Here is a 26,360-nt window from a genome sequence, read left to right on the forward strand (position 1 = left end):
GAACAAAATCCACGGAGCCCTTCCTCGACTACCCTCTGATCTGTCAGTACGTCTATGAAATCAGCGTCAACAATTAGCTGGATTATTACGCTTCCTTCATATCCACACGTGCGCACCATGCCACCCACACACCTCTGCTGATCCAGACGTGTTGCCCATCCACTCAAACAGATAATAGCACTCCCACCCCCTCTTATTATCTCTAGTGTCACCATTCTCCAGGAAAGGGAGCCCAAACACCAGGGCCATCAGATCAGACTCCAGTTTTCAAAACACACACACCCCCTCACTAGTCAACATGATACAGTACAGACAGGAAAAGACAGTAAGACCCAGAGACAACTGGTTTTACCACACTGCTACTGTTGTCAACCTGGCCTTTTACCACACTGCTACTGTTCTCATCTGGGGGCTGGGAGCAGTTTACAGCACACACACACACTTTTTTTTAACCTTTATTTAACTAGGCAGTTAAGAACAAATTCTTATTTTCAATGACGGCCTAGGAACAGTGGGTTAACTTCCTTGTTCAGGGACAAAACGACATATTTTTACCTTGTCAGCTCAGGGATTCGATCTAGCAACCTTTCGTTTACTGGCCCAACACTAACCACTAGGCTACCTGCCGCCCCATAAGTCAAGCTCTGCAGATCTGTCCAGTACAGCACGGGGTCATGTTATCTCCCCCATCTCCCATTACCACCCAATACAGCACGGGGTCATGTTATCTCCCGTTACCACCCAGTACAGCACGGGGTCATGTTATCTCCCGTTACCACCCAGTACAGCACGGGGTCATGTTATCTCCCGTTACCACCCAGTACAGCACGGGGTCATGTTATCTCCCGTTACCACCCAGTACAGCACGGGGTCATGTTATCTCCCGTTACCACCCAGTACAGCACGGGGTCATGTTATCTCCCGTTACCACTCAGTACAGCACGGGGTCATGTTATCTCCCGTTACCACTCAGTACCGCACGGGGTCATGTTATCTCCCGTTACCACTCAGTACAGCACGGGGTCATGTTTTCTCCCGTTACCACTCAGTACAGCACGGGGTCATGTTATCTCCCCCATCTCCCGTTACCACTCAGTACAGCATGGGGTCATGTTATCCCCCCCCCATCTCCCGTTACCACTCAGTACAGCATGGGGTCATGTTATCCCCCCCCCCATCTCCCGTTACCACTCAGTACAGCATGGGGTCATGTTATCCCCCCCCCCCATCTCCCGTTACCACTCAGTACAGCATGGGGTCATGTTATCTCCCCCATCTCCCGTTACCACTCAGTACAGCATGGGGTCATGTTATCCCATCTCACATCATCCAGAGATTTTAGTCTACATCCCACTCTAGTACATTAGAGCTAGATTCATCACAGAGAGATTATCCACTGCTGGCTGAGGGGGGGAGAATGCTAGAGAAGTGAGAGCGAGGGGGCTAGAGAAGTGAGAGCGGGGGGGCTAGAGAAGTGAGAGCGAGGGGGCTAGAGAAGTGAGAGCGAGGGGGCTAGAGAAGTGAGAGCGAGGGGGCGAGAGAAGTGAGAGCGAGGGGGCTAGAGAAGTGAGAGCGGGGGGGCTAGAGAAGTGAGAGCGGGGGGGCTAGAGAAGTGAGAGCGGGGGGGCTAGAGAAGTGAGAGCGGGGGGGCTAGAGAAGTGAGAGCGAGGGGGCTAGAGAAGTGAGAGCGAGGGGGCTAGAGAAGTGAGAGCGAGGGGGCTAGAGAAGTGAGAGCGAGGGGGCTAGAGAAGTGAGAGCGGGGGGGCTAGAGAAGTGAGAGCGGGGGCTAGAGAAGAGAAAAGCAGCAAAAGAGAAAGGAAAAGCAGCAAAAGAGAAAGGAAGAGGGAGAAAAAGAGAGAGAGTGATTCAAACAGAGAGAGCCATCATGTTCTGACACACAGCAGCAGCTGGCTGTGGATCCTGACAGAGTAGGCTGGGATCCCATTAGTGGAGTAGTGACCCACCCCCAAAGGGTTAAATCAAACTCAAGGTTATTTTAAGCTCTGCAGAACATGCAAGGGCAGATTGAGTGAGTCCCCAGCATATCACAAGAAGTGTTGCTCTCAGAAAGGAAGTATTGTAGTGTGTTGGGTAGCAACCGATAGCCATTTTGGATCACACAATTTCAAAACAAGGCTTTGACAGAGTCTAATACAACACAGACATCAGTTGATTTAACTTCATCAAAGGAAACCGCGGAAACTGCTAACATGCTGACCACACCGCTCACGTCACAAAATACATCTACACATACATGTTACTCAATCATTGCAGCCACACTGCTCATGTGTGTCTGCGTAGCCAGGCGCTAAAATAGAACTTGCTTTTGTTTGTCCTGCCTCTCCCATCTCCTCATAGTTTTTGTTATACCCACGTGCCATCTCATTGGTTTTGAGGAGCATATACCCACGTGCCATCTCATTGGTTTTGAGGAGCATATACCCACGTGCCATCTCATTGGTTTTGAGGAGCATATACCCACGTGCCATCTCATTGGTTTTGAGGAGCATATACCCACGTGCCATCTCATTGGTTTTGAGGAGCATATACCCACGTGCCATCTCATTGGTTTTTAGGAGCATATACCCACGTGCCATCTCATTGGTTTTGAGGAGCATATACCCACGTGCCATCTCATTGGTTTTGAGGAGCATATACCCACGTGCCATCTCATTGGTTTTGAGGAGCATATACCCACGTGCCATCTCATTGGTTTTGAGGAGCATATACCCACGTGCCATCTCATTGGTTTTGAGGAGCATATACCCACGTGCCATCTCATTGGTTTTGAGGAGCATATACCCACGTGCCATCTCATTGGTTTTGAGGAGCATATACCCACGTGCCATCTCATTGGTTTTGAGGAGCATATACCCACGTGCCATCTCATTGGTTTTGAGGAGCATATACCCACGTGCCATCTCATTGGTTTTGAGGAGCATATACCCACGTGCCATCTCATTGGTTTTGAGGAGCATATACCCACGTGCCATCTCATTGGTTTTGAGGAGCATATACCCACGTGCCATCTCATTGGTTTTGAGGAGCATATACCCACGTGCCATCTCATTGGTTTTGAGGAGCATATACCCACGTGCCATCTCATTGGTTTTGAGGAGCATATACCCACGTGCCATCTCATTGGTTTTGAGGAGCATATACCCACGTGCCATCTCATTGGTTTTGAGGAGCATATACCCACGTGCCATCTCATTGGTTTTGAGGAGCATATACCCACGTGCCATCTCATTGGTTTTGAGGAGCATATACCCACGTGCCATCTCATTGGTTTTGAGGAGCATATACCCACGTGCCATCTCATTGGTTTTTAGGAGCATATACCCACGTGCCATCTCATTGGTTTTGAGGAGCATATACCCACGTGCCATCTCATTGGTTTTGAGGAGCATATACCCACGTGCCATCTCATTGGTTTTGAGGAGCATATACCCACGTGCCATCTCATTGGTTTTTAGGAGCATATACCCACGTGCCATCTCATTGGTTTTGAGGAGCATATACCCACGTGCCATCTCATTGGTTTTGAGGAGCATATACCCACGTGCCATCTCATTGGTTTTGAGGAGCATATACCCACGTGCCATCTCATTGGTTTTGAGGAGCATATACCCACGTGCCATCTCATTGGTTTTGAGGAGCATATACCCACGTGCCATCTCATTGGTTTTGAGGAGCATATACCCACGTGCCATCTCATTGGTTTTGAGGAGCATATACCCACGTGCCATCTCATTGGTTTTGAGGAGCATATACCCACGTGCCATCTCATTGGTTTTGAGGAGCATATACCCACGTGCCATCTCATTGGTTTTGAGGAGCATATACCCACGTGCCATCTCATTGGTTTTGAGGAGCATATACCCACGTGCCATCTCATTGGTTTTGAGGAGCATATACCCACGTGCCATCTCATTGGTTTTGAGGAGCATATACCCACGTGCCATCTCATTGGTTTTGAGGAGCATATACCCACGTGCCATCTCATTGGTTTTGAGGAGCATATACCCACGTGCCATCTCATTGGTTTTTAGGAGCATATACCCACGTGGGTGATTGAAAGAATAAAAAAAAATATCAAAATATATATTTACCCCTTTATCTCCCCAATTTCGTGGTATCCAATTGGTAGTTACAGTCTTGTCTCATGGCTGCAACTCCCGTACGGACACGGGAGAGGTGAAGGTCGAGAGCCGTGCGTCCTCCGAAACACAACCCAACCGCACTGCTTCTTGACACAATGCCCACTTAACCCGGAAGCCAGCCTCTCTAATGGCACAGCTAGCACTGTGATGCAGTGTCTTAGACCACTGTGACAGAGCCTGGACTCCAACCCAGAATCTCTAGTGACACAGATAGCACTGTGATGCAGTGTCTTAGACCACTGTGACAGAGCCTGGACTCCAACCCAGAATCTCTAGTGACACAGATAGCACTGTGATGCAGTGTCTTAGACCACTGTGACAGAGCCTGGACTCCAACCCAGAATCTCTAGTGACACAGATAGCACTGTGATGCAGTGTCTTAGACCACTGTGACAGAGCCTGGACTCCAACCCAGAATCTCTAGTGACACAGATAGCACTGTGATGCAGTGTCTTAGACCACTGTGACAGAGCCTGGACTCCAACCCAGAATCTCTAGTGACACAGATAGCACTGTGATGCAGTGTCTTAGACCACTGTGACAGAGCCTGGACTCCAACCCAGAATCTCTAGTGACACAGATAGCACTGTGATGCAGTGTCTTAGACCACTGTGACAGAGCCTGGACTCCAACCCAGAATCTCTAGTGACACAGATAGCACTGTGATGCAGTGCCTTAGACCACTGTGACAGAGCCTGGACTCCAACCCAGCCTCTCTAATGGCACAGCTAGCACTGTGATGCAGTGCCTTAGACCACTGCACCACTCGAGAGGCTGGGTGATTGAAAGATGAGCTGAAGTTCATACTCCAGTCGGTAGTGGTAATGCACCTTAAAGTTGGTTGCCAACAGTCATATAAAGTCCAAAGAAGAAGCTTGAAGGACGAGAGATTACTAGAAAGGACTCGGTTGACCCTTTTATCTGTGACTTAATTGTCAGAGTAGAGGACCTTTTCAGGTAAAATAACAGCCCAATGTTTATATCCCAGGACAAATTAGCTAGCAACAGCAAGCTAGCTAGCTAAATTACTATAAATGTTTAATGCTTTTGGACCTGTCCCCAAATTAATATCGTTGATTCAGAGTTTTTGATATGTCAACATGCGTGTCCTGATCGCGTGTGGTGTGGGTGGACAAAATCAACATGCGAGCGATGGTGCGTGTGCGGTCTGAACAGCATGTCAGCCTAGTACTTATCCCTTAACAAGGACACAATGTACACACTTATGAGTACACACTATTGACAAAACAAACCCTTCATGTGCTGTACCTGTCCATAGGAGTCTGTCTGAACACAATTCAAGACAGGGGATCAAAAATTTGTTTTATCAAAAAGCTTGGGCCTACTCTTTGGCTTTATCTCTATATTTATCCAGCCTTCATGTCAGGGGAATCTATCAGTAGGGAATTACTAGTGTGTTTACTAGGAGAGGATGGGAAAGGGATGTGTTGGAGGGTAGGGAGGAGAAGGGGAGTCAGCAGTAGGGAATTACTAGTGTGTTTACTAGGAGAGGATGGGAAAGGGATGTGTTGGAGGGTAGGGAGGAGAAGGGGAGTCAGCAGTAGGGAATTACTAGTGTGTTTACTAGGAGAGGATGGGAAAGGGATGTGTTGGAGGGTAGGGAGGAGAAGGGGAGTCAGCAGTAGGGAATTACTAGTGTGTTTACTAGGAGAGGATGGGAAAGGGATGTGTTGGAGGGTAGGGAGGAGAAGGGGAGTCAGCAGTAGGGAATTACTAGTGTGTTTACTAGGAGAGGATGGGAAAGGGATGTGTTGGAGGGTAGGGAGGAGAAGGGGAATCAGCAGTAGTGACCAGCAGTCACCTCACAGACTAACTGACACTGGGCATATTGAGCACTGCCACTAAACAGGTGATAGAGCCACATCTCCTACAGAGCAGAGCCGGCCTACCATCACTAGCCCTGCCATCACTAGCCCTGCCATCACTAGCCCTGCCTGGCCCAATGACACGTGGCCTGCTCGCCTCCCTACCTCTGAGGAAGCACAGTTCCCGCTCAGCCCAGTCAAAACTGTTCGCTGCTCTGGCACCCCAATGGTGGAACAAGCTCCCTCACGACGCCAGGACAGCGGAGTCAATCACCACCTTCCGGAGACACCTGAAACCCCACCTCTTTAAGGAATACCTGGGATAGGATAAAGTAATCCTTCTAACCCCCCCCCACTCCCCCCTTAAAAGATTTAGATGCACTATTGTAAAGTGGTTGTTCCACTGGATATCATAAGGTGAATCCACCAATTTGTAAGTCGCTCTGGATAAGAGCGTCTGCTAAATGACTTAAATGTAAATGTACTGTCTTTGTCTTGTCTCACACACACACACACACACACACACACACACACACACACACGACAGCAAGACATGAACACAAAACACACACGAAACCAGCATGCACACAAACAAACAAAAATACATTCACACAGCAAGAAACACACACTCTCTCTCTGCCTCCATACCCGGTGGCCTGTGAACGAACCCGTCCGCCGATGGATTCATGTCAATGGTCTCACCGTCCATCATGATTTAGTGACAGTTTTACTGTCAGATCCCACAGTTTTTTTTTATTGAGACAGCCCAGGAAGCTGTGTAGCAGTTTATTCCTTCTTCCTGCCCAGAAAATAAAACCATGTCATTGTCAACTCCACACACAGTGATGTGAGGGCAGCTCAGGTGTTATGAGGGTGTTGGGCTACTAACCTGCCTAAACTCCAGCTGTTACACTGACTGACGGACAATGTGAGAAGATGCAGCAGAAGACAGTTGGCTGTCCAGCCTGACAGCTACTAAAACAGAGGGAGATGAGATAAGCAGGTTTACCTTGCCTCTCAAGCCCTACTGCAATTTGCTAACAATTCCATACCAACTTCCACTAACTCCAGTTTGACATATGTCATTATGATGACACAGGAGAAGCAGTCGCTAACTCACCCTCTCCTTCCTTTCATCCCTCCTGTTTCCTCCCATCTCGTCACTAAGCACCCCTCCATCCCCCCACCTGGGATATGTATAGATTTAGTCATAATCTGTGGAGGGTCATTAGTCAATATCCCGTTACGCAAACACATAATCTAATACCACAGGGGCCCAATCAATCGGCTTCCCTGTGAGACAACAGACATGTTTTTTAATGGATTCTGTTTGGACACGCAACACTGGTTTGGTCTGGTCTAGACATCACGTCTTGCCTAAGGGCCTAGCCCCTCAGGCCATTCTGACCAATAGTACCGTCCCTCTGACCCACCCGGAGTAAAAAGACTGAAAACAAACACGATAATTATCATAAATGGCTATGTGCTGTAACGTGGTGTAACCACTCAAACGTTTCCCACTTTAGAAAGAAAAGTAATGGGGAAGTTATTCAGAGACCTGACACGACATTGGCTGAACACTGAGGTGAAGTCAGCTCTCGTCAAGAGGAATGCAGACCAGACAAAAACATCTCCTGATCCAACTCCCACCAACATAAACAGACAACAGAAAGATGGCTGTCCCATTCGGTTTCTATCTGTGGAGCGTATCAGGCCCACTTCCAAATTCTTGCAGCCAAGATATTTAAGAGAGAGAGAGAGAGATGGTGCGCTCAGCCTGGTGAATGCTGACCTAGTCTCACGGCAGATCTGGTGATCATAACAAATCCAAATGACATCACAGCACACTGCAGGGCCGATGGCTACAGTGATGTCACTGTGTGTGAGTGAGAAGAGGATGATGAACCATAAAGGTGCTGAGAGAGCAGAGGCCAAGGGCTGGCAGGCAGCATACTCCTCCCTCCATTAATGCCAGGGCTCCAGTAGGGCTCTGGTGAAAGGTAGCACACTATGTAGGGAATAGGGCTCCAGTAGGGCTCTGGTGAAAGGTAGCACACTATGTAGGGAATAGGGCTCCAGTAGGGCTCTGGTGAAAAGTAGCACACTATGTAGGGAATAGGGCTCCAGTAGGGCTCTGGTGAAAGGTAGCGCACTATGTAGGGAATAGGGCTCCAGTAGGGCTCTGGTGAAAGGTAGCACACTATGTAGGGAATAGGGCTCCAGTAGGGCTCTGGTGAAAAGTAGCGCACTATGTAGGGAATAGGGCTCCAGTAGGGCTCTGGTGAAAAGTAGTGCACTATGTAGGGAATAGGGCTCCAGTAGAGCTCTGGTGAAAAGTAGTGCACTATGTAGGGAATAGGGTGCCATTTGGAACACTGTACCACTTTACACCGGCCTTGTGCGGCAGGACAAATATTTACCAACTACCCATGCCATGGTCAGCTCATTAATTACCCCCTGATTACCTGCCTACATGGATTACCTACATTATTTGTGCTTGATTCAGCTTGTCTGGCTTAAAGGACCAAGAGAATAGACCCAAAACAGAAAAACCTTCCCATCTTGCACTCCAGGCAGGATAGAGCAAATGACTATTTGAAAGGGTGAACTCAGATGCCCTTCTCAGATGTGCACCGCCACCTTTCACCAACGTTCACTGGTGAATAGTGCTTCTGAACACAGGCACGTACACGTCCCCTCTCTCTCTGGGCCCCATGTGCAATCAAAGGCCTTGAAAGGCAGGAAACAAAGTAGTCCTTAAGGGTGAGGAGGAAGACAGAGAGAAAGAACTAAAGAAAGACGCAAGTTCAAAAAAGCACCGTCAATATTAGGAGACAAGTGCTGAACTCCACAAAAATAAGCCAGCAACAATGCTGTCCTTTCTCACATGACGGGTCCACTCTCTGACATAGGGCATTATAGAGAGAGAGAGAAAGACAGACAGAGAAAGTGTTGCCATGTGCCAATGCCAAGCAGGATTACTGTGAGTGATCTCACTACACTGAGTCTAGGAACACAAAACAGGCTGCCAGTGTAGCATGGCAACAGTCCTCGACCGAGGCCACAGCAACACAAGGAAAAGTAGGGCCGCTCCGAGCGTGATTAAATCTGCTCGCCGCCAAACTAAAACTCCCCATAGTACACCGCCAGGAAACTCCAGTGACCTGCTCCTCTCTCTCCCCCCACCCTGATCTATCACTTCATCCCCCTTATTGAATCATGGACATGACTGCAGCTGTTAGCTGGAGAGTTAGCCAAGCATTAGCCTGCACTGACAAAGCTGGGTTCACAGAGCCAGCAGCCTCTGGGGTATATGGCATATAGCCAGCAACCTCTGGGGTATATAGCATATAGCCAGCAGCCTCTGGGGTATATAGCATATAGCCAGCAGCCTCTGGGGTATATAGCATATAGCCAGCAGCCTCTGGGGTATATAGCATATAGCCAGCAGCCTCTGGGGTATATGGCATATAGCCAGCAGCCTCTGGGGTATATAGCATATAGCCAGCAGCCTCTGGGGTATATAGCATATAGCCAGCAGCCTCTGGGGTATATAGCATATAGCCAGCAGCCTCTGGGGTATATAGCATATAGCCAGCAGCCTCTGGGGTATATAGCATATAGCCAGCAGCCTCTGGGGTATATAGCATATAGCCAGCAGCCTCTGGGGTATATAGCATATAGCCAGCAGCCTCTGGGGTATATAGCATATAGCCAGCAGCCCGCGGTGCTGCCGCGCCCGGGGTATATAGCATATAGCCAGCAGCCTCTGGGGTATATAGCATATAGCCAGCAGCCCGGGGTGCTGCCGCGCCCTGGGGTATATAGCATATAGCCAGCAGCCTCTGGGGTATATAGCATATAGCCAGCAGCCTCTGGGGTATATAGCATATAGCCAGCAGCCTCTGGGGTATATAGCATATAGCTAGCAGCCTCTGGGGTATATAGCATATAGCTAGCAGCCTCTGGGGTATATAGCATATAGCTAGCAGCCTCTGCGGTATATAGCAGCCTCTGGGGTATATAGCATATAGCTAGCAGCCTCTGGGGTATATAGGCCTTGTGCCTTCACAGGCTTCAAGGGTGGTAGCATAGCCAAACCCCTGAGGAGCCACCAAGTCAGCCATTTTACTTTCATCAACACTTAGAGAGCCACTGGCTCCAGGTCATCTACAAGTCTCTGCTAGATAAAGCCCCACCTTATCTCAGCTCACTGGTCACCATAGCAGCACCCACCCGTAGCACGCGCTCCAGCAAGAATATCTCACTGGTCATCCCCAAAGCCAATTCTTCCTTTAGCTGCCTTTCCTTCCAGTTCTCTGCTGCCAATGACTGGAATGAACTGCAAAAATCACTGAAGCTGGAAACACTTATCTCCCTCACTAGCTTTAAGCACCAGCTGTCAGAGCAGCTCACAGATCACTGCACCTGTGCATAGCCTATCCAACCACCTCATCCCCATACTGTATCTATCTATCCATCTTGCTCCTTTGCACCCCATCATCTCTACTTGCACATTGATCTTCTGCACATCTACCATTCCAGTGTTTAATTGCTATATTGTAGTTACTTCGCCACCATGGCCTATTTATTGCCTTACCTCCCTTATCCTACCTCATTTGCACATACTGTATATAATTTTCTACTGTATTATTGACTGCATGTTTGTTTATTCCATGTGTAACTCTGTTGTTGTATGTGTCGAACTGTTTTGCTTTATCTTGGCCAGGTCGCAGTTACAAGCCTACCTGGTTAAATAAAGGTGAAATTATTTTTCGTTTTAAAAAAAAGGACAGGCTTTCTTGAATAAAACGCAAAAAACGTGAAAGTTAAAGACCAGTTACTGAGACAGGCTATTAGGCTTTTGCTTTAAGAGCAGCAAAGCAATTAGCCTAAGCAATGTAACAAACTTGGAAATCAGGCTGTGAAAAGGCCATATCATTGAAATGCTAGGTGTTGTCGTCATCCTCCCTCCTCCACTCCCTGGTCTGCAGTGATAAGTGAATGCAGGTGGGGTGCCACGGTAGGAGGGAGTGGGACTGCTGCAGCCTTCCACCAGCTGTTCCCACTTCCCTTTCCTGCCCTCGCCTCAGGGAACGGTTTCGTGTCGACTTTTACTCACTGTCCCAACACTCCTCCAATACTGCTCTGGGGCTTCTCAACAGGAGCCCTGTTGTACAGGACAACGCCAGTCTCTTAACCTAGGGCTGCATCCCATGGGGCTCGTGTTACAAGTAGTGCACTATGTAGGGAATAGAGTGAGATTTGGGACACAGCCTAGGGCTTCCCACCACCCATTCAGTAACCCCAAGCCTAAATTGGAACTTGGATGATCGTATAGCTTTTGGCCCAGAATAAACCAAGTTGCCACTTAGTTGTTCTCCATTTCCTCCTAATTCAGTATTGAAAAGGAGCAGCAACATCTAATCCAAAAGAAAACCGTCTAAAACCAACACCGGAGTCAAATAAAATGGGAAAGACTGAGGAGAAACATGTCTATTCATCTGAAGGACAGGGTATGACGACATCTCTCCACAGATACTATTTTCTACAGTACAGGGGGTTTTACATGACCAGATGGTCAGGCACACTTTGATTTCTCTTGTACAAATCCCAAATATACACTACCGTTCAAAAGTTTGGGGTCACTTAGAAATGTTCTTGTTTTTGAAAAGCAAATGTTTTGTCCATTAAAATCACATCAAATTGATCAGAAATACAGTGTAGACATTGTTAATGGTGTAAATGACTATTGTAGCTGGAAACGGCTGACTTTTTATGGAATATCTACATAGGCGTACAGGGGACCATTATCAGCAACCATCACTCCTGTGTTCCAATGGCACGTTGTGTTAGCTAATCCAAGTTTATCATTTTTAAAGGCTAATTGAACATTAGAAAACCCTTTTGCAATTATGTTAGCACAGCTGAAAACTGTTGTTCTGATTAAAGAAGCAATAATACTGGCCTTCTTTAGACTAGTTGAGTATCTGGAGCATCAGCATTTGTGGGTTCGATTACAGGCTCAAAATGGCCAGAAAATAACTTTCTTCTGAAACTCATCAGTCTATTCTTGTTCTGGGAAATGAAGGCTATTCCATGTGAGAAATTGCCAAGAAACTGAAGATCTGGTACAACGCTGTGTACTACTCCCTTCATAGAACAGCTCAAACTGGCTCTAACCAGAAAAGAAGGGAGTGGGAGGCCCCGGTGCACAACTGAGAAAGAGGACAAGTACATTTAGTGTCTAGTTTGAGAAACAGACGCCTCACAAGTCCTCAACTGGCAGCTTCATTAAATAGTACCCGCAAAACACCAGCCTCAACGTCAAGAGTGAAGAGGTGACTCCGGGATGAGCTCTTCTGTGAAGGGAGTAGTACACAGTGTTGTACGAGATCTTCAGATCTTCAGTTTTAACATTATCAATGTCTACACTGTACTTCTGATCAATTTGATGTTATTTTAAAATGGACAAAGAAATTTGCTTTTCTTTCAATAACATTTCTAAGTGACCAAACTTTTGAACGCTAGTGTATACCTGGATACGTTTTCATCCAAGACTGGCAGTGAACTTCCTTCCTTAGCTTTGATGTGAATTGAATATGGCGACCTACAGTAACGTATAGGCCCATTCATCTTTCTCTAGCAACAGTGACCTATAGAAGTCAACAAGTTAAGCTCAACAACATTTAGGGGACTGATTTCCCTACTTCCACTGGTCCTTGCATCTCACAGAGCTCATCTTCAAAACACTGGGACAGAGACACATAATATGGTCTATTTAATTCTGTGCCCTGAGACTAACTGTACAATACACAGCAATCTTACTAACTTGTCATCTAGCCTCAGGCATTCCAATTCTATTTAAATCTCATCTATAACCAACTGCATTTCCCCACTGAGGCATGGGGAGTGAGGGAGTACAAGCAGTAGAATGCTGCTATGCTATGTGCTGAAAATGTACTGGTCACAGAGTCTATGGTACGTGCTGGAGATGTACTGGTCACCGACTCTACTATGGTACGTGCTGGAGATGTACTGGTCACCGACTCTACTATGGTACGTGCTGGAGATGTACTGGTCACAGACTCTACTATGGTACGTGCTGGAGATGTACTGGTCACCGACTCTACTATGGTACGTGCTGGAGATGTACTGGTCACAGACTCTACTATGGTACGTGCTGGAGATGTACTGGTCACAGACTCTACTATGGTACGTGCTGGAGATGTACTGGTCACAGACTCTACTATGGTACGTGCTGGAGATGTACTGGTCACAGACTCTACTATGGTACGTGCTGGAGATGTACTGGTCACCGACTCTACTATGGTACGTGCTGGAGATGTACTGGTCACCGACTACTATGATTCGTGCTGGAGATGTACTGGTCACAGACTCTACTATGGTACGTGCTGGAGATGTACTGGTCACAGACTCTACTATGGTACGTGCTGGAGATGTACTGGTCACAGACTCTACTATGGTACGTGCTGGAGATGTACTGGTCACAGACTCTACTATGGTACGTGCTGGAGATGTACTGGTCACAGACTCTACTATGGTACGTGCTGGAGATGTAGAGTCTGTGACCAGTACTATGGTACGTGCTGGAGATGTACTGGTCAGACTCTACTATGGTACGTGCTGGAGATGTACTGGTCACAGACTCTACTATGGTACGTGCTGGAGATGTACTGGTCACAGACTCTACTATGGTACGTGCTGGAGATGTACTGGTCACAGACTCTACTATGGTACGTGCTGGAGATGTACTGGTCACAGACTCTACTATGGTACGTGCTGGAGATGTACTGGTCACAGACTCTACTATGGTACGTGCTGGAGATGTAGAGTCTGTGACCAGTACTATGGTACGTGCTGGAGATGTACTGGTCAGACTCTACTATGGTACGTGCTGGAGATGTACTGGTCAGACTCTACTATGGTACGTGCTGGAGATGTACTGGTCAGACTCTACTATGGTACGTGCTGGAGATGTACTGGTCACAGACTCTACTATGGTACGTGCTGGAGATGTACTGGTCAGACTCTACTATGCTACATGGTCACAGACTGTACTTTGGACGGGTCACACGTCTGGATATGGTTAAAAAACAACATGGAGTAATTAAGGAGAAGTGGACCCCCCTACTTTTGCTCCAGAGGCCCAATTGGCAACATGTTTTCAGCAATATACATACATTTGTAATCAAATATCTCATGGTTCTCTCTTGAACCTCTGCAGCAGAAACAGCCTACTATGGTAAGCAATGTGTTTGGAACATCAAATCACTAAATTGCAGTATTGAATCGTAATATAGAATCGTGATACATCAGATTTTATTGGATGAAATTACATAGCGTATATGATTTGAGACTGCTAGACCAATTGATCCAGCCTTTCCCAGGTGCTCTCTAGCAGCCAGGCCTAGAAAGACACACCCAGCCTGGTGATAGAGGCCTTGTTAGTACCTCCCTGTCCCTGGTGCCACCATCTACCCCTTGGGGTGGGGCTGCCTGTGACAGAGCTACATTACAAAACCACTAAAGGCTAAAACTGTGAGACCCAGAAACAACACTGACTAACAGAAACAGAACAGTCCTGGGGCACGCACAGCGTTGTGGAACATTCAGATAGAAATATGTTACGTAGAACAAACAAGCCACTTTGACATGTAGAATAAGCAATCATGTCAGCTCTATCTGCAATAATCTACTAGTCTTCTTTCTTTGGATTACCTGCCATTTAGGGAGCTACCTTCTGCAACAACGTAACATGTTTACCACAGCACAGTGCCATGTCTGGGAACAGAGAGAGCTAGCTAGATCAGTGAGCTACACTACGGTACAGGCACTTTCCAGGGCCTAGCTCTCTCTCTTTGTCTCCTCTCTGGTGTGAAATCCCCCCCACTGCAATAATAATGACTCCCTCCCTGAGTGAGCACTCCACGCCTCTCTCCTCCTCACTAGATCAACTATCTATTTACAGAGCATTGTGCCACGTACGATCAAACAACCAAACATCCATCCATAAGCAGGCAGGCTTGTGATTGCATTACTTTGAATGGAGAGGGCTTAGAAAACAAAACGCTAGGCGATTGCTTAAAGAGTGCTGCTCACTGTAGCTAAGAATAAAGGAGATGTGGACAGAGAGAAGACGTCTTTGGCAGCTTGTTGTGAGGTGGATACGGCTGTAGCTAGCAGCAGCCTTTGTCGGGAGGCTGGAAAGGGAGTGAAATTAATCATTGCACAAAAACACACGACAGGGGCTGCTTTTAGTAAGCTGATCCAGGGAGAGCCACAGAGAGAGATCCCCCATCACCAGATACAGTCCAGGGAAGTGGAGTGTTGATAGGACTGATTACTGTAGACATTTACTTCACTCTCATTCCACTTCTATTTAACCAGCTGATGGGCTATGGAGCGGGCTGTAATAAGGTAACATTGCTATTCCAGAGAATGATTTACATGTAGTTAACACAACTAGTGTTTCAAACCGTTGGACAGGACAAGCCATGTACACGCAGCAGCAACAGCAGCAGCAAATGTTGGGAGACAAAGACAGGAACTTGAGTCCATCTGTTCTTCTGAGACGACTCAGCCATGCGTGCAGGAAGCCTTTACAGTTAGCACTGTGGGATTACAGAGGGCCTCAAATCTCCCACTGTCACAGACGCCCTGATCCAAGACCCTGGAAAACACAGCCCGTCACTCAAGTCTGGGCCCCTGCTATAGACCCCTGAAACAGATTTACGAATCGTAACGAAGACCGTTACAAATATTGACCAATGCGAAAACAAGACGGTAGGCTGTGTGGGTCTAGTGTTTGAAAGTGTAAAACAACATCACAAATGTAATAATACAGCAGGGTAAATATGACTTACTATTATACCCAATAGGCCTTTCTCATTGTCCCCACTGATTCAACAGGAGCCTTTTCTCCTTGTCTCAGTCACCACACAAAACCACTGGCTCCTTCCCTACAGTGTGCCAGCAATCTAGTTAGTGCAGGCCTGTAACAAAGGGGCCGTGCAGTGAAGGACCTGTTCAATGTGGCATCACATAGACTGACACAGCAGCAGAGGGTAGGACGGGGGTCACACGGTTCCTGTAAGGGCAGACAAAGGCGTGCTGATGAGGGCCGGATGTCAGACGAGGGGGCACAACGGGGCCAAACCCGGGACAGCTAAAGCCCAGGATTGGTATTCCACTCAGTGACTGCCTGATTGACTCATTGCTTGGGATGTGTGTGCAGTGGAATGGGACACACACACAGTCTAACAAGGGAAGCGTTCCTGCCAGCCCAACCCTTCGCTCCCTCACTTCAGCAAAGACACAAATGTAACACCTGCACACACACCACCTCACCCAATGGACCCCTTCCTCCACGCACAAAAAGATGCTGAGTTGAGTGACGGACCTTGAGGCAGGCGACTCCAGGAATGATGACGGATAACTCAGCCCAGTGAAGCATGTGAAAACACAGCCCCCAGGCTCCCATAGCACAGCCTCCCTGAAGATTCACTGGCTGTCCGACATGCTTCAGAGAACCACTATCCAAACACTTATTATGGGCTTTCAGTGGGGATTCAGGCCCTATCCAGCCCAGCCTGAGAGAGGTTTAACCTTACACAACAATGTCTGCTTAAGAATATCCATAATAATAAAATCCATATCCTGATTAACTCTCAAGTAAGGAAAATGTGTCACTGACTCACTACAACACAAGATGCGCAACATCAGAAAAAATGGCGTAAGGAAAAAGCTGACTACATTGAAGTTCCCTACATGTTTAACGGCACCTTCAGAAAAGTTATCTTCCCTTGTAGCGACTGCAAGTACAACTTCAAATCAAAGTTTATTTGTCACATGCGCCGAATACAACAGTGAAAAGCTTACTTAAAGGCTCTAACCATTAGTGCAAAAAAGGTGTTAGGTGAACAATAGGTAAGTAAAGAAATAAAACAACAGTAAAAAGACAGGCTATATACAGTAGCGAGGCTATAAAAGTAGTGAGGCTACATACAGACACCGGTTAGTCAGGCTGATTGAGGTAGTATGTACATGTAGATATGGTTAAAGTGACTATGCATATATGATGAACAGAGAGTAGCAGTAGCGTAAAAGAGGGGTTGGCGGGTGGTGGGTGGCGGGACACAATGCAGATAACCCGGTTAGCCAATGTACGGGAGCACTGGTTGGTCGGCCCAAATGAATGTATAGTTAACCTGTTGGGTCTAGGGGGCAGCATTTGCACGTCTGGATAAAAAAAATTTACCCGATTTAATCTGGTTACTAATCCTACCCAGTAACTAGAATATGCATATACTTATTATATATGGATAGAAAACACTCTAAAGTTTCCAAAACTGTTTGAATGGTGTCTGTGAGTATAACAGAACTCATTTGGCAGGCAAAACCCTGAGACATTTTCTGACAGGAAGTGGATACCTGATGTGTTGTATTGACTTTAAACCTATCCCATTGAAAAACACAGGGGTTTAGGAATATTTTGGCACTTCCTATTGCTTCCACTAGATGTCACCAGCCTTTACAAAGTGTTTTGAGTCTTCTGGAGGGAGATCTGACCGAACAAGAGCCATGGAACGGTGATGTCCCATTAGACACCTGGCGCGCTACTTCATGTTGGGTACCCTCGTTCCAATACGTTATAAAAGACTATGCATTCGTCCACCTTGAATATTATTCATGTTCTGGTTAAAAAAGGCCCTAATGATTTATGCTATACAACGTTTGACATGTTTGAACGAACGGAAATATATTTTTTCCCCTCGTTCATGACGAGAAGTCCGGCTGGCTTACATCATGTGCTAACGAGACGGAGATTTTTGGACATAAATGATGAGCTTTTTTGAACAAAACTACATTCGTTATGGACCTGTGATACCTGGAAGTGACATCTGATGAAGAGAATCAAAGGTAATGGATTATTTACATAGTATTTTCGATTTTAGATCTCCCCAACATGACGTCTAGTCTGTATCGCAACGCGTATTTTTCTGGGCACAGTGCTCAGATTATTGCAAAGTGTGATTTCCCAGTAAGGTTATTTTTAAATCTGGCAAGTTGATTGCGTTCAAAAGATGTAAATCTATAATTCTTTAAATGACAATATAATATTTTACCAATGTTTTCTAATTTTAATTATTTAATTTGTGACGCTGACTTGACTGCCGGTTATTGGAGGGAAACGATTTCCTCAACATCAATGCCATAGTAAAACGCTGTTTTTGGATATAAATATCAACTTGATAGAACTAAAAATGCATGCATTGTCTAACATAATGTCCTAGGAGTGTCATCTGATGGAGATTGTAAAAGGTTAGTGTATCATTTTAGCTGGTTTTATGGTTTTGGTGACCCTGTCTTTGACTTGACAAAACATTACACACAACTCTTGTAAATGTACTGTCCTAACATACTCTAAATTTATGCTTTCGCCGTAAAACCTTTTTGAAATCGTAAAACGTGGTTAGATTAAGGAGATGTTTATCTTTCAAATGGTGTAACATAGTTGTATTTTTGAAAAATTTGAATTTTGACATTTATTTGGATTCAAATTTGCCGCTCTTGAAATGCACCTGCTGTTGATGGAGTGCACCACGGGTGGCACGCTAGCGTCCCACCTAGCCCCAAGAGGTTAACCTGTTAGGGCTAGGGGGCAGTATTTACACGGCCGGATAAAAAACGTACCCGATTTAATCTGGTTATTACTACTGCCCAGAAACTAGAATATGCATATAATTATTGGCTTTGGATAGAAAACACCCTAAAGTTTCTAAAACTGTTTGAATGGTGTCTGTGAGTATAACAGAACTCATATGGCAGGCAAAAACCTGAGAAGATTCCTTACAGGAAGTGGCCTGTCTGACAAGTTCTTGTTCTTCTTGACTCTCTTTATTGAAAACTGAGGATCTTTGCTGTAACGTGACACTTCCTACGGCTCCCATAGGCTCTCAGAACCCGGGAAAAAGCTGAATGATGTAATTCCAGCCCCTGGCTGAAAAACATTAGCGCCTTTGGTAAGTGGTCTATCAGAGGACAATGAGACTGAGGCGCGTGCAAGAGGCGACCCCATGTTTTTATTTTCTCTCTCTTTGTACTAAAACACAGATTCCCGGTCGGAATATTAACGCTTTTTTACGAGAAAAATTGCATAAAAATTGATTTTAAACAGCGGTTGACATGCTTCGAAGTACGGTAATGGAATATTTAGAATTTTTTTGTCACGAAACGCGTCGGGCGCGTCACCCTTCTTTACCCTTTCGGATAGTGTCTTGAACGCACGAACAAAACGCCGCTATTTGGATATAACTATGGATTATTTTGAACCAAACCAACATTTGTTATTGAAGTAGAAGTCCTGGGAGTGCATTCTGACGAAGAACAGCAAAGGTAATAACATTTTTCTTATAGTAAATCTGACTTTGGTGAGGGCTAAACTTGGTGGGTGTCTAAATAGCTAGCCCTGTAATGCCGGGCTATCTACTTAGAATATTGCAAAATGTGCTTTCACCGAAAAGCTATTTTAAAATCGGACATAGCGAGTGCATAAAGGAGTTCTGTATCTATAATTCTTAAAATAATTGTTATGTTTTTTGTGAACGTTTATCGTGAGTAATTTAGTAAATTCACCGGAAGTTTGCTGGGGGTATGCTAGTTCTGAACGTCACATGCTAATGTAAAAAGCTGGTTTTTTATATAAATATGAACTTGATTGAACAAAACATGCATGTATTGTATAACATAATGTCCTAAGATTGTCATCTGATGAAGATCATCAAAGGTTAGTGCTGCATTTAGCTGTGGTTTGGGTTTATGTGACATTATATGCTAGCTTGAAAAATGGGTGTCTGATTATTTCTGGCTGGGTACTCTGCTGACATAATCTAATGTTTTGCTTTCGTTGTAAAGCCTTTTTGAAATCGGACAGTGTGGTTAGATTAACGAGAGTCTTGTCTTTAAAATGGTGTAAAATAGTCATATGTTTGAGAAATTGAAGTAATAGCATTTCTAAGGTATTTGAATAACGCGCCACAGGATTCCACTGGCTGTTACGTAGGTGGGACGAAATCGTCCCACTGGCCCTAGAGAAGTTAAGGTGACTATACATATATGATAAACAGAGTAGCAGCAGCGTAAAACGAGGGGTTGGGGGCACACAATGCAAATAGTCCGGGTAGCCATTTGATTACCTGTTCAGGAGTCTTATGGCTTGGGGGTAAAAACTGTTGAGAAGCCTTTTTGTCCTAGACTTGGCACTCCGATACCGCTTGCCATGCAGCTTAGCCCCAGTGATGTACTGGGCCGTACGCACTACCCTCTGTAGTGCCTTGCAGTCAGAGCCCGAGCAATTGCCGTACCAGGCAGTGATGCAACCAGTCAGGATGCCCTCGATGTTGCAGCTGTAGAACCGTTTGAGGATCTCAGGACCTATGACAAATCTTTTTAGTTTCCTGAGTGGGAATAGGCTTTGTCGTGCCCTCTTCACGACTGTTTTGGTGTGTTTGGACCAATCTAGTTTGTTGTTGATGTGGACACCAAGGAACTTGAAGCTCTCAACCTGCTCCACTAGAGCCCCGTCGATGAGAATGGGGGCGTGCTCGATCCTCCTTTTCCTGTAGTCTACAATCATCTCCTTAGTCTTGGTTACGTTGAGGGATAGGTTGTTATTCTGGCACCACCCGGCCAGGTCTCTGACCTCCTCCCTATAGGCTGTCTCGTCGTTGTCGGTGATCAGGCCTACCACTGTTGTGTCATCTGCAAACTTAATGGTGTTGGAGTCGTGCCTGGCCGTGCAGTCGTGGGTGAACAGGGAGTACAAGAGGGGACTGAGCATGCACCCCTGAGGAGCTCCAGTGTTGAGGATCAGTGTGGCAGATGTGTTGCTACCTACCCTCACCACCTGGGGGCGGCCCGTCAGGAAGTCCAGGATCCAGTTGCAGAGGGAGGTGTTTAGTCCCAGGATCCTTAGCTTAGTGATGAGCTTTGAGGGTACTATGGTGTTGAACGTTGAGCTGTAGTCAATGAATAGTGTTCTCACATAAAAGTGTTCCTTTTGTCCAGGTGGGAAAGGGCAGTGTGGAGTGCAACAGAGATGGCATCATCTGTGGATCTGTTTGGGCGGTATGCAAATTGGAGTGGATCTAGGGTTTCTGGGATAATGGTGTTGATGTGAGCCATTACCAACCTTTCAAAGCACTTCATGGCTACGGACGTGAGTGCTACAGGTCTGTAGTCATTTAGGCAGGTTGCCTTTGTGTTCTTGAGCACAGGCATTATGGTGGTCTGCTTGAAACATGTTGGTATTACAGACTCAATCAGGGACATGTTGAAAATGTAAGTGAAGACTCCTGCCAGTTGGTCAGCACATGCCCGGAGCACACATCCTGGTAATCCGTCTGGCCCCGCAGCCTTGTGTATGTTGACCTGTTTAAAGGTCTTACTCATGTCGACTACGGAGAGCGTGATCGAAGTCGTCTGGAACAGCTGATGCTATCATGCATGCCTCAGTGTTGCTTGCCTCGAAGCAAGCATAGAAGTGATTTAGCTTGTCTGGTAGGCTTGTGTCACTGGGCAGCTCGCGGCTGTGCTTCCCTTTGTAGTCTGTAATAGTTTGCAAGCCCTGTCACATAAGACGAGCGTCGGAGCCGGTGTAGTATGATTCAATCTTAGCCCTGTATTGACGCTTTGCCTGTTTGATGGTTCATTGCAGAGCATAGCAGGATTTCTTGTAAGCTCCCGGGTTAGAGTCCCGCACCTTGAAAGCGGCAGCTCTACCCTATCAGTGCTTAGGGTTAAGCCTACTGTACCTTTGGAATACTAGGCTAAGTGTAGCCTACACCTATTCTCAATACTAAGTGTCTACCTTCAAATATAAAACATTTCCTTCTAACAGCTGAAATAGCCAACTATGGCTCACATTTTTGGCCATGTGTTTAAGAACAAGAGGAAACTTTGTTCAACTCTCTCCAAGTCTTTTAAACCATAGTTTGTAGTCATTCCATATAGCGACAGTGATATAGATAATAGCCCATTGTACTCAGTTGGTTATGAAGTCCTGGGGGCTTCCAGTTCAACAGCCAGGGTAAATTACAGAATAATGAGACTCTCAGATCCTCACGAGCACCACTTCCTACACAAGTGCACGGTCACAGATCAATGCAAAGCCTACATGTTGTTGAAAAGATGCCTATCCAGTGAAGTACTGCCCAGGCAGGTGAAAGAGGAGTGAGGACACAGGGTTAGGCTTATTCCCACTAGACGAGATGCTGAGAAAGAAAAATACCGGTCAACCAGTACAGTATGTCACCAATTACCTGGAAATATTCAGGCAGTCAGTGTAAGTTAGCTATAGCAGTCCTATATAACAGTAGATAGAAGTGGATTTACGTAGTAGATTATAGGTATTTCACGTTGCGGGGATTACTGATGCAAGATCCATTGCCACTCAGACAGCAAGCTTTTGATGTGGTGTGAGTGATCAAGAGGGAGACAGAAAGAGCAAAACAGAAGAGGGGGAGACAGAAGAGAGAAACAGAAGAGATGGAGACAGAAGAGGGAGTGCGCCTACAGCAGCATGAAGTGTAACACAAGACATTCCATACCTCTACTGGGACTATTTCATTCAATCTGAAGGACAGACCTGACCTATTCCATGTTATGGAGGTAGGTGCAAACGTCACAGGCAGATCCACATTTTGTTTTCTGACTTAGGAAGAGTTTCAAACCCTATGCTACATGGCCAGGTCATTCTGACATGAAGTCCCTATTGAGCCTGCTCCAGATTTGTAAGCTCTCTTGTTGCCGCAGCAAATTAAGTGTGTGGTTCGTTCTCAGCGTCAGACAGCCCCATAAGAAGTCCCTCTCCAAAGCTGGTGTTAATTTCGGGTTTTGGTTACATGGGGGAGGCTGTGGTGATCTGGAGCACAGAGAGAGGACCGTGCTGTGCAGCCTACTGCAGGGACACACTCCACACAAAACAGCTGCTCACTTTCCCTGACCCCAACCCCGCTAATACACAAACAAGGACAACTCAAGCTTAGATGGAGGTCCGCACAAGCGTGCCATGCATGCACACAAATAGCATTATTTCTTGAACATATGCCCCACACACAGGTCCTTGTATGTGATTGTACAGGTGGCTTCCAGTAAGAGTAAACCTGCTCTGACCCGTCACAGAGAGATCTTCAGAGGACAGTGGGGGTTCACTTCACAGCACTACACTCGTGCGTGCTCGCAATACACTGTCATGGCTTTCATGCAGGCTACAGACAAGAGCCGAAAACTAGCTGAAACAAATGCGGTTGCTAGCAAGGAGCACTTATACAAATGCCTTAGGGAGGACGGCACAATAAATAAGCCAGTGAGTAGCAGGCAGGCAGAATTCAGCATGACTCAAAACTATTTAGTTTGAAAACGGCAAAGTAGGCCTAACGATAGAAGTGACCACTATTCACATTCAACTCCTGCAACTACACACTACAAGGATAAAATAAAAAGGCACAAGTAGGCTAAAAGCTTAACTAGAGCTACAAAAGGTTCAGCAGCAAGTATTGACTAGAAGCATTTTCATCCTACTCAAAACAAGAAAAAAACTGCCTTTGTTCAACAACTTTTTCGACTCTCAGCGGAGGAAGGGCTTAGTCTTGTTTGTGGTTTTCTCCAACCCCCTCCTCCTACCCCATATTTGAACAAGAACTGAGGTCACTCAATCAGCTGTTCCTAGTCCCACCCTCTACTGGTTTCCGGGTAGTAACAGACCTACCCAATGATTAAACTCGCTTCCACTGCAGGGCACACTGGGGACAAAAACAAAACTTGTTTTCCCCCCCACTCCTCCTGAATCTGGCAGGGAACTTCAATAGGCCTAGAATATTTTTCAATAACTTTGCACTGCACTTTGGCATATATAAAGAAAATTAACTTAAAAAAACAGTTTTGTAAATGGGAGTCCTGTTGCCTTTGTTCTTTTCTTAGTATATGTATTAAAGGCAGAAAAGGATCGATAACAAAATGGGAACTCTCGAGCTGTTATTGAATGCAAAAGTAAAGAATTAAACAGCGCACAGCACAACGCAGGTCCATGAAGCCCCACAAACCTAGATGGTTAAGCCGTAACTCTAGCCAATGGTTCTTTAGTGGTTATCGAAATATGAGAATAACCTTCTCTGCAAACTATTCTATTCCGCAATGCAGCCATGTTATGATAGATACAAATTCAATATTTCTGCCTACCTAGCAAAGCATACTTAACAGCTAATCCAATAAACACATTGGTATTTTCGTGATTGACAACAAAGCTGTTAATATTTCTAATGGAAATGACAAAATAGCTAGCTATACTTCGATGAGCACCAAATCTCAGATATGGCTCACGTTAAGTTGTCGTCGAGACTCCGTGATAGTCGAAATAAAGCAGTTTCCATGTCGTAGCGTTATGTAAACAAGCGTGATAAGTCAACCTGAAAATGTGATAAAAAGTACTTTAGCTAATAGCCTAAGTGACCGCAGGCTTGGACTTGAGTCTTAATCAATGTTCGTCATTTCGATTCATATATACAATTAATAAAAATCGTGAAGTTGAAATGGCATTTTCCACTAGGTAAGTTAAGGTAGCTAGCTAGGTCAACTCGAGCAAAACAACAGGATGTCCGTTTGTGTAACGATAGCTAGCTAGCTGGCCAACAATTTTTTTATATGGGCTTGTTAGCTACTGTAACCACGTCAAAAATACTGAGCTTTGTTTATACACCTGGCTGGTTTGAAAAACAAACAAATTAACGTTATACTCCTTGTTCCAACATTTTAAATGGTTTTAAAACAAGATAGCTCAAGCTAACTAGCAGGTAATTATCAACAAACTTGGCAACAGCACATTCTATCAGTCTCTGTCCCTGTCTGGTTAATTAGCTAACGTTAGCTAGGCATCATAGCTAACTGTGGCATGCAATTCATCAAGGTAACGTTAGCTAGCTACCTAAACCAAGTTATCTACTGTAACGATAACTAGCATTAGAAATACACATTTTAATAGACATAGTTAACGTTATTGCCATTAAACGTGAGCAATAATCAATACTATTAATTTATTATACAAACTATGCATTTCAAGCTGTCATTACTAGCCATCTGTAGCAAGATGGAAAAATATCGCTAGCTAACTAGTGTAAAACGTTAGCAGCTAGCTAGAATTCTTCTGTTGTTTATGTTCTGAAAGGATACAGTTTCACCACGTCAGTATCCATTCGCCTTTTACCCGGACTTGGAGACGACATTTTTATATTCCACTGTAGAACACCAAGTTGTAAAGTGATGGCAGCTCAAACGTCTAGCTGTAATATCCCAAAGTTTACATCTGCTTTCGTCGCAAATGCGTATAACGAAATCTTTCCACGTCCCCTACTCTATCTGCAGCAAAGTATAGCCCTTCTCTCTCGCTGCCGAGCTCTCACTATCCTGAAGCTTCTGCTATCCCTCCGCCGATTGCGTCATATACAGGAGACAAAAAAACGTCAACATAAATGGCACAATTGTGTTAGTAGTCTTTACAGATTTATCAACGTAAAACTGTTTGATGGACAAGCTGCCACATAGCTAAGCTATTATGACTATAGACTGAGATTTTAATATGAAAATAAAGTGTTTGTTTAAAAAAAAAAAATTATTGGAAATGGCACTCCCTGTCAATTGTCTCGCTCCCCCTGCCAGAACCCCCCCCCCCAGTGGCGGTTCTAGACCGTTTCCACTGGGGGGGGCCAAGCTGGGGCCAGTTGTACTGTTAGAGGGGCCAGTTACATTAGACATTGTTGTCATATCGTTTTCTTCACTGCATTGCAGGCATTAGCAGGCAAAAGACCATGTTCCGCGTTGCCACTGTCTAATAACGGATGTAAAAAAAGAACGATAGCAAAAATTTGTTATGTAAAAATTTTCATACTCCACATTTAGGGGGGCCACAAGGGGGTCTAAAATTGTTGTCACAGGGGCATTGCCCCCCCACACCACCGGTAGTGCCCCCCTTCTAATTTCCTTAATTTTGTGGCTAGTCTCAAATACTTTCTGTGGTACACATCAGAGTCAAATACTTTCTATAGAACAAAGTATTCCATTTCACGTCAGGATAGGCAACCAAAATTAATAATGAATGTATGTGTGTTATATTAAACATAGAGGGAGTAAAATGTTGGCAAGCAATAAACATTTCAGAACAACTATGGCTGAATTATTATCTTTCCCCACAGTCCAGTGCAAACTGCACATCGTCTAGTCCACCCGCAACCCCAATCCAGCCACACACACACACACACACACACACACACACACACACACACACACACAGAGAGAG

At 45.6% G+C, this 26,360-nt stretch overlaps 1 protein-coding gene across 3 annotated transcripts in view; it reads right to left on the bottom strand.

Annotated features, from left to right (window-relative positions):
* LOC123723784 (ubiquitin-conjugating enzyme E2 H) overlaps positions 1-25,503 on the bottom strand; it is a 35,990-nt gene extending 10,487 nt beyond the window's left edge. For all 3 annotated transcript variants that reach the window (XM_045700077.2, XM_045700074.2, XM_045700073.2), the window contains exon 1: positions 25,238-25,503. In XM_045700077.2, the coding sequence (XP_045556033.1) occupies positions 25,238-25,290 (53 nt within the window). In that variant the 5' untranslated portion in view covers positions 25,291-25,503. The remainder of the gene's footprint in view (positions 1-25,237) is intronic.
* Positions 25,504-26,360: the final 857 nt, after the last annotated feature.

Source organism: Salmo salar, chromosome 17 (genome assembly GCF_965601325.2).
Source record: "Salmo salar chromosome 17, fSalSal1, whole genome shotgun sequence".
Taxonomy (NCBI): Eukaryota; Metazoa; Chordata; class Actinopteri; order Salmoniformes; family Salmonidae; genus Salmo; species Salmo salar.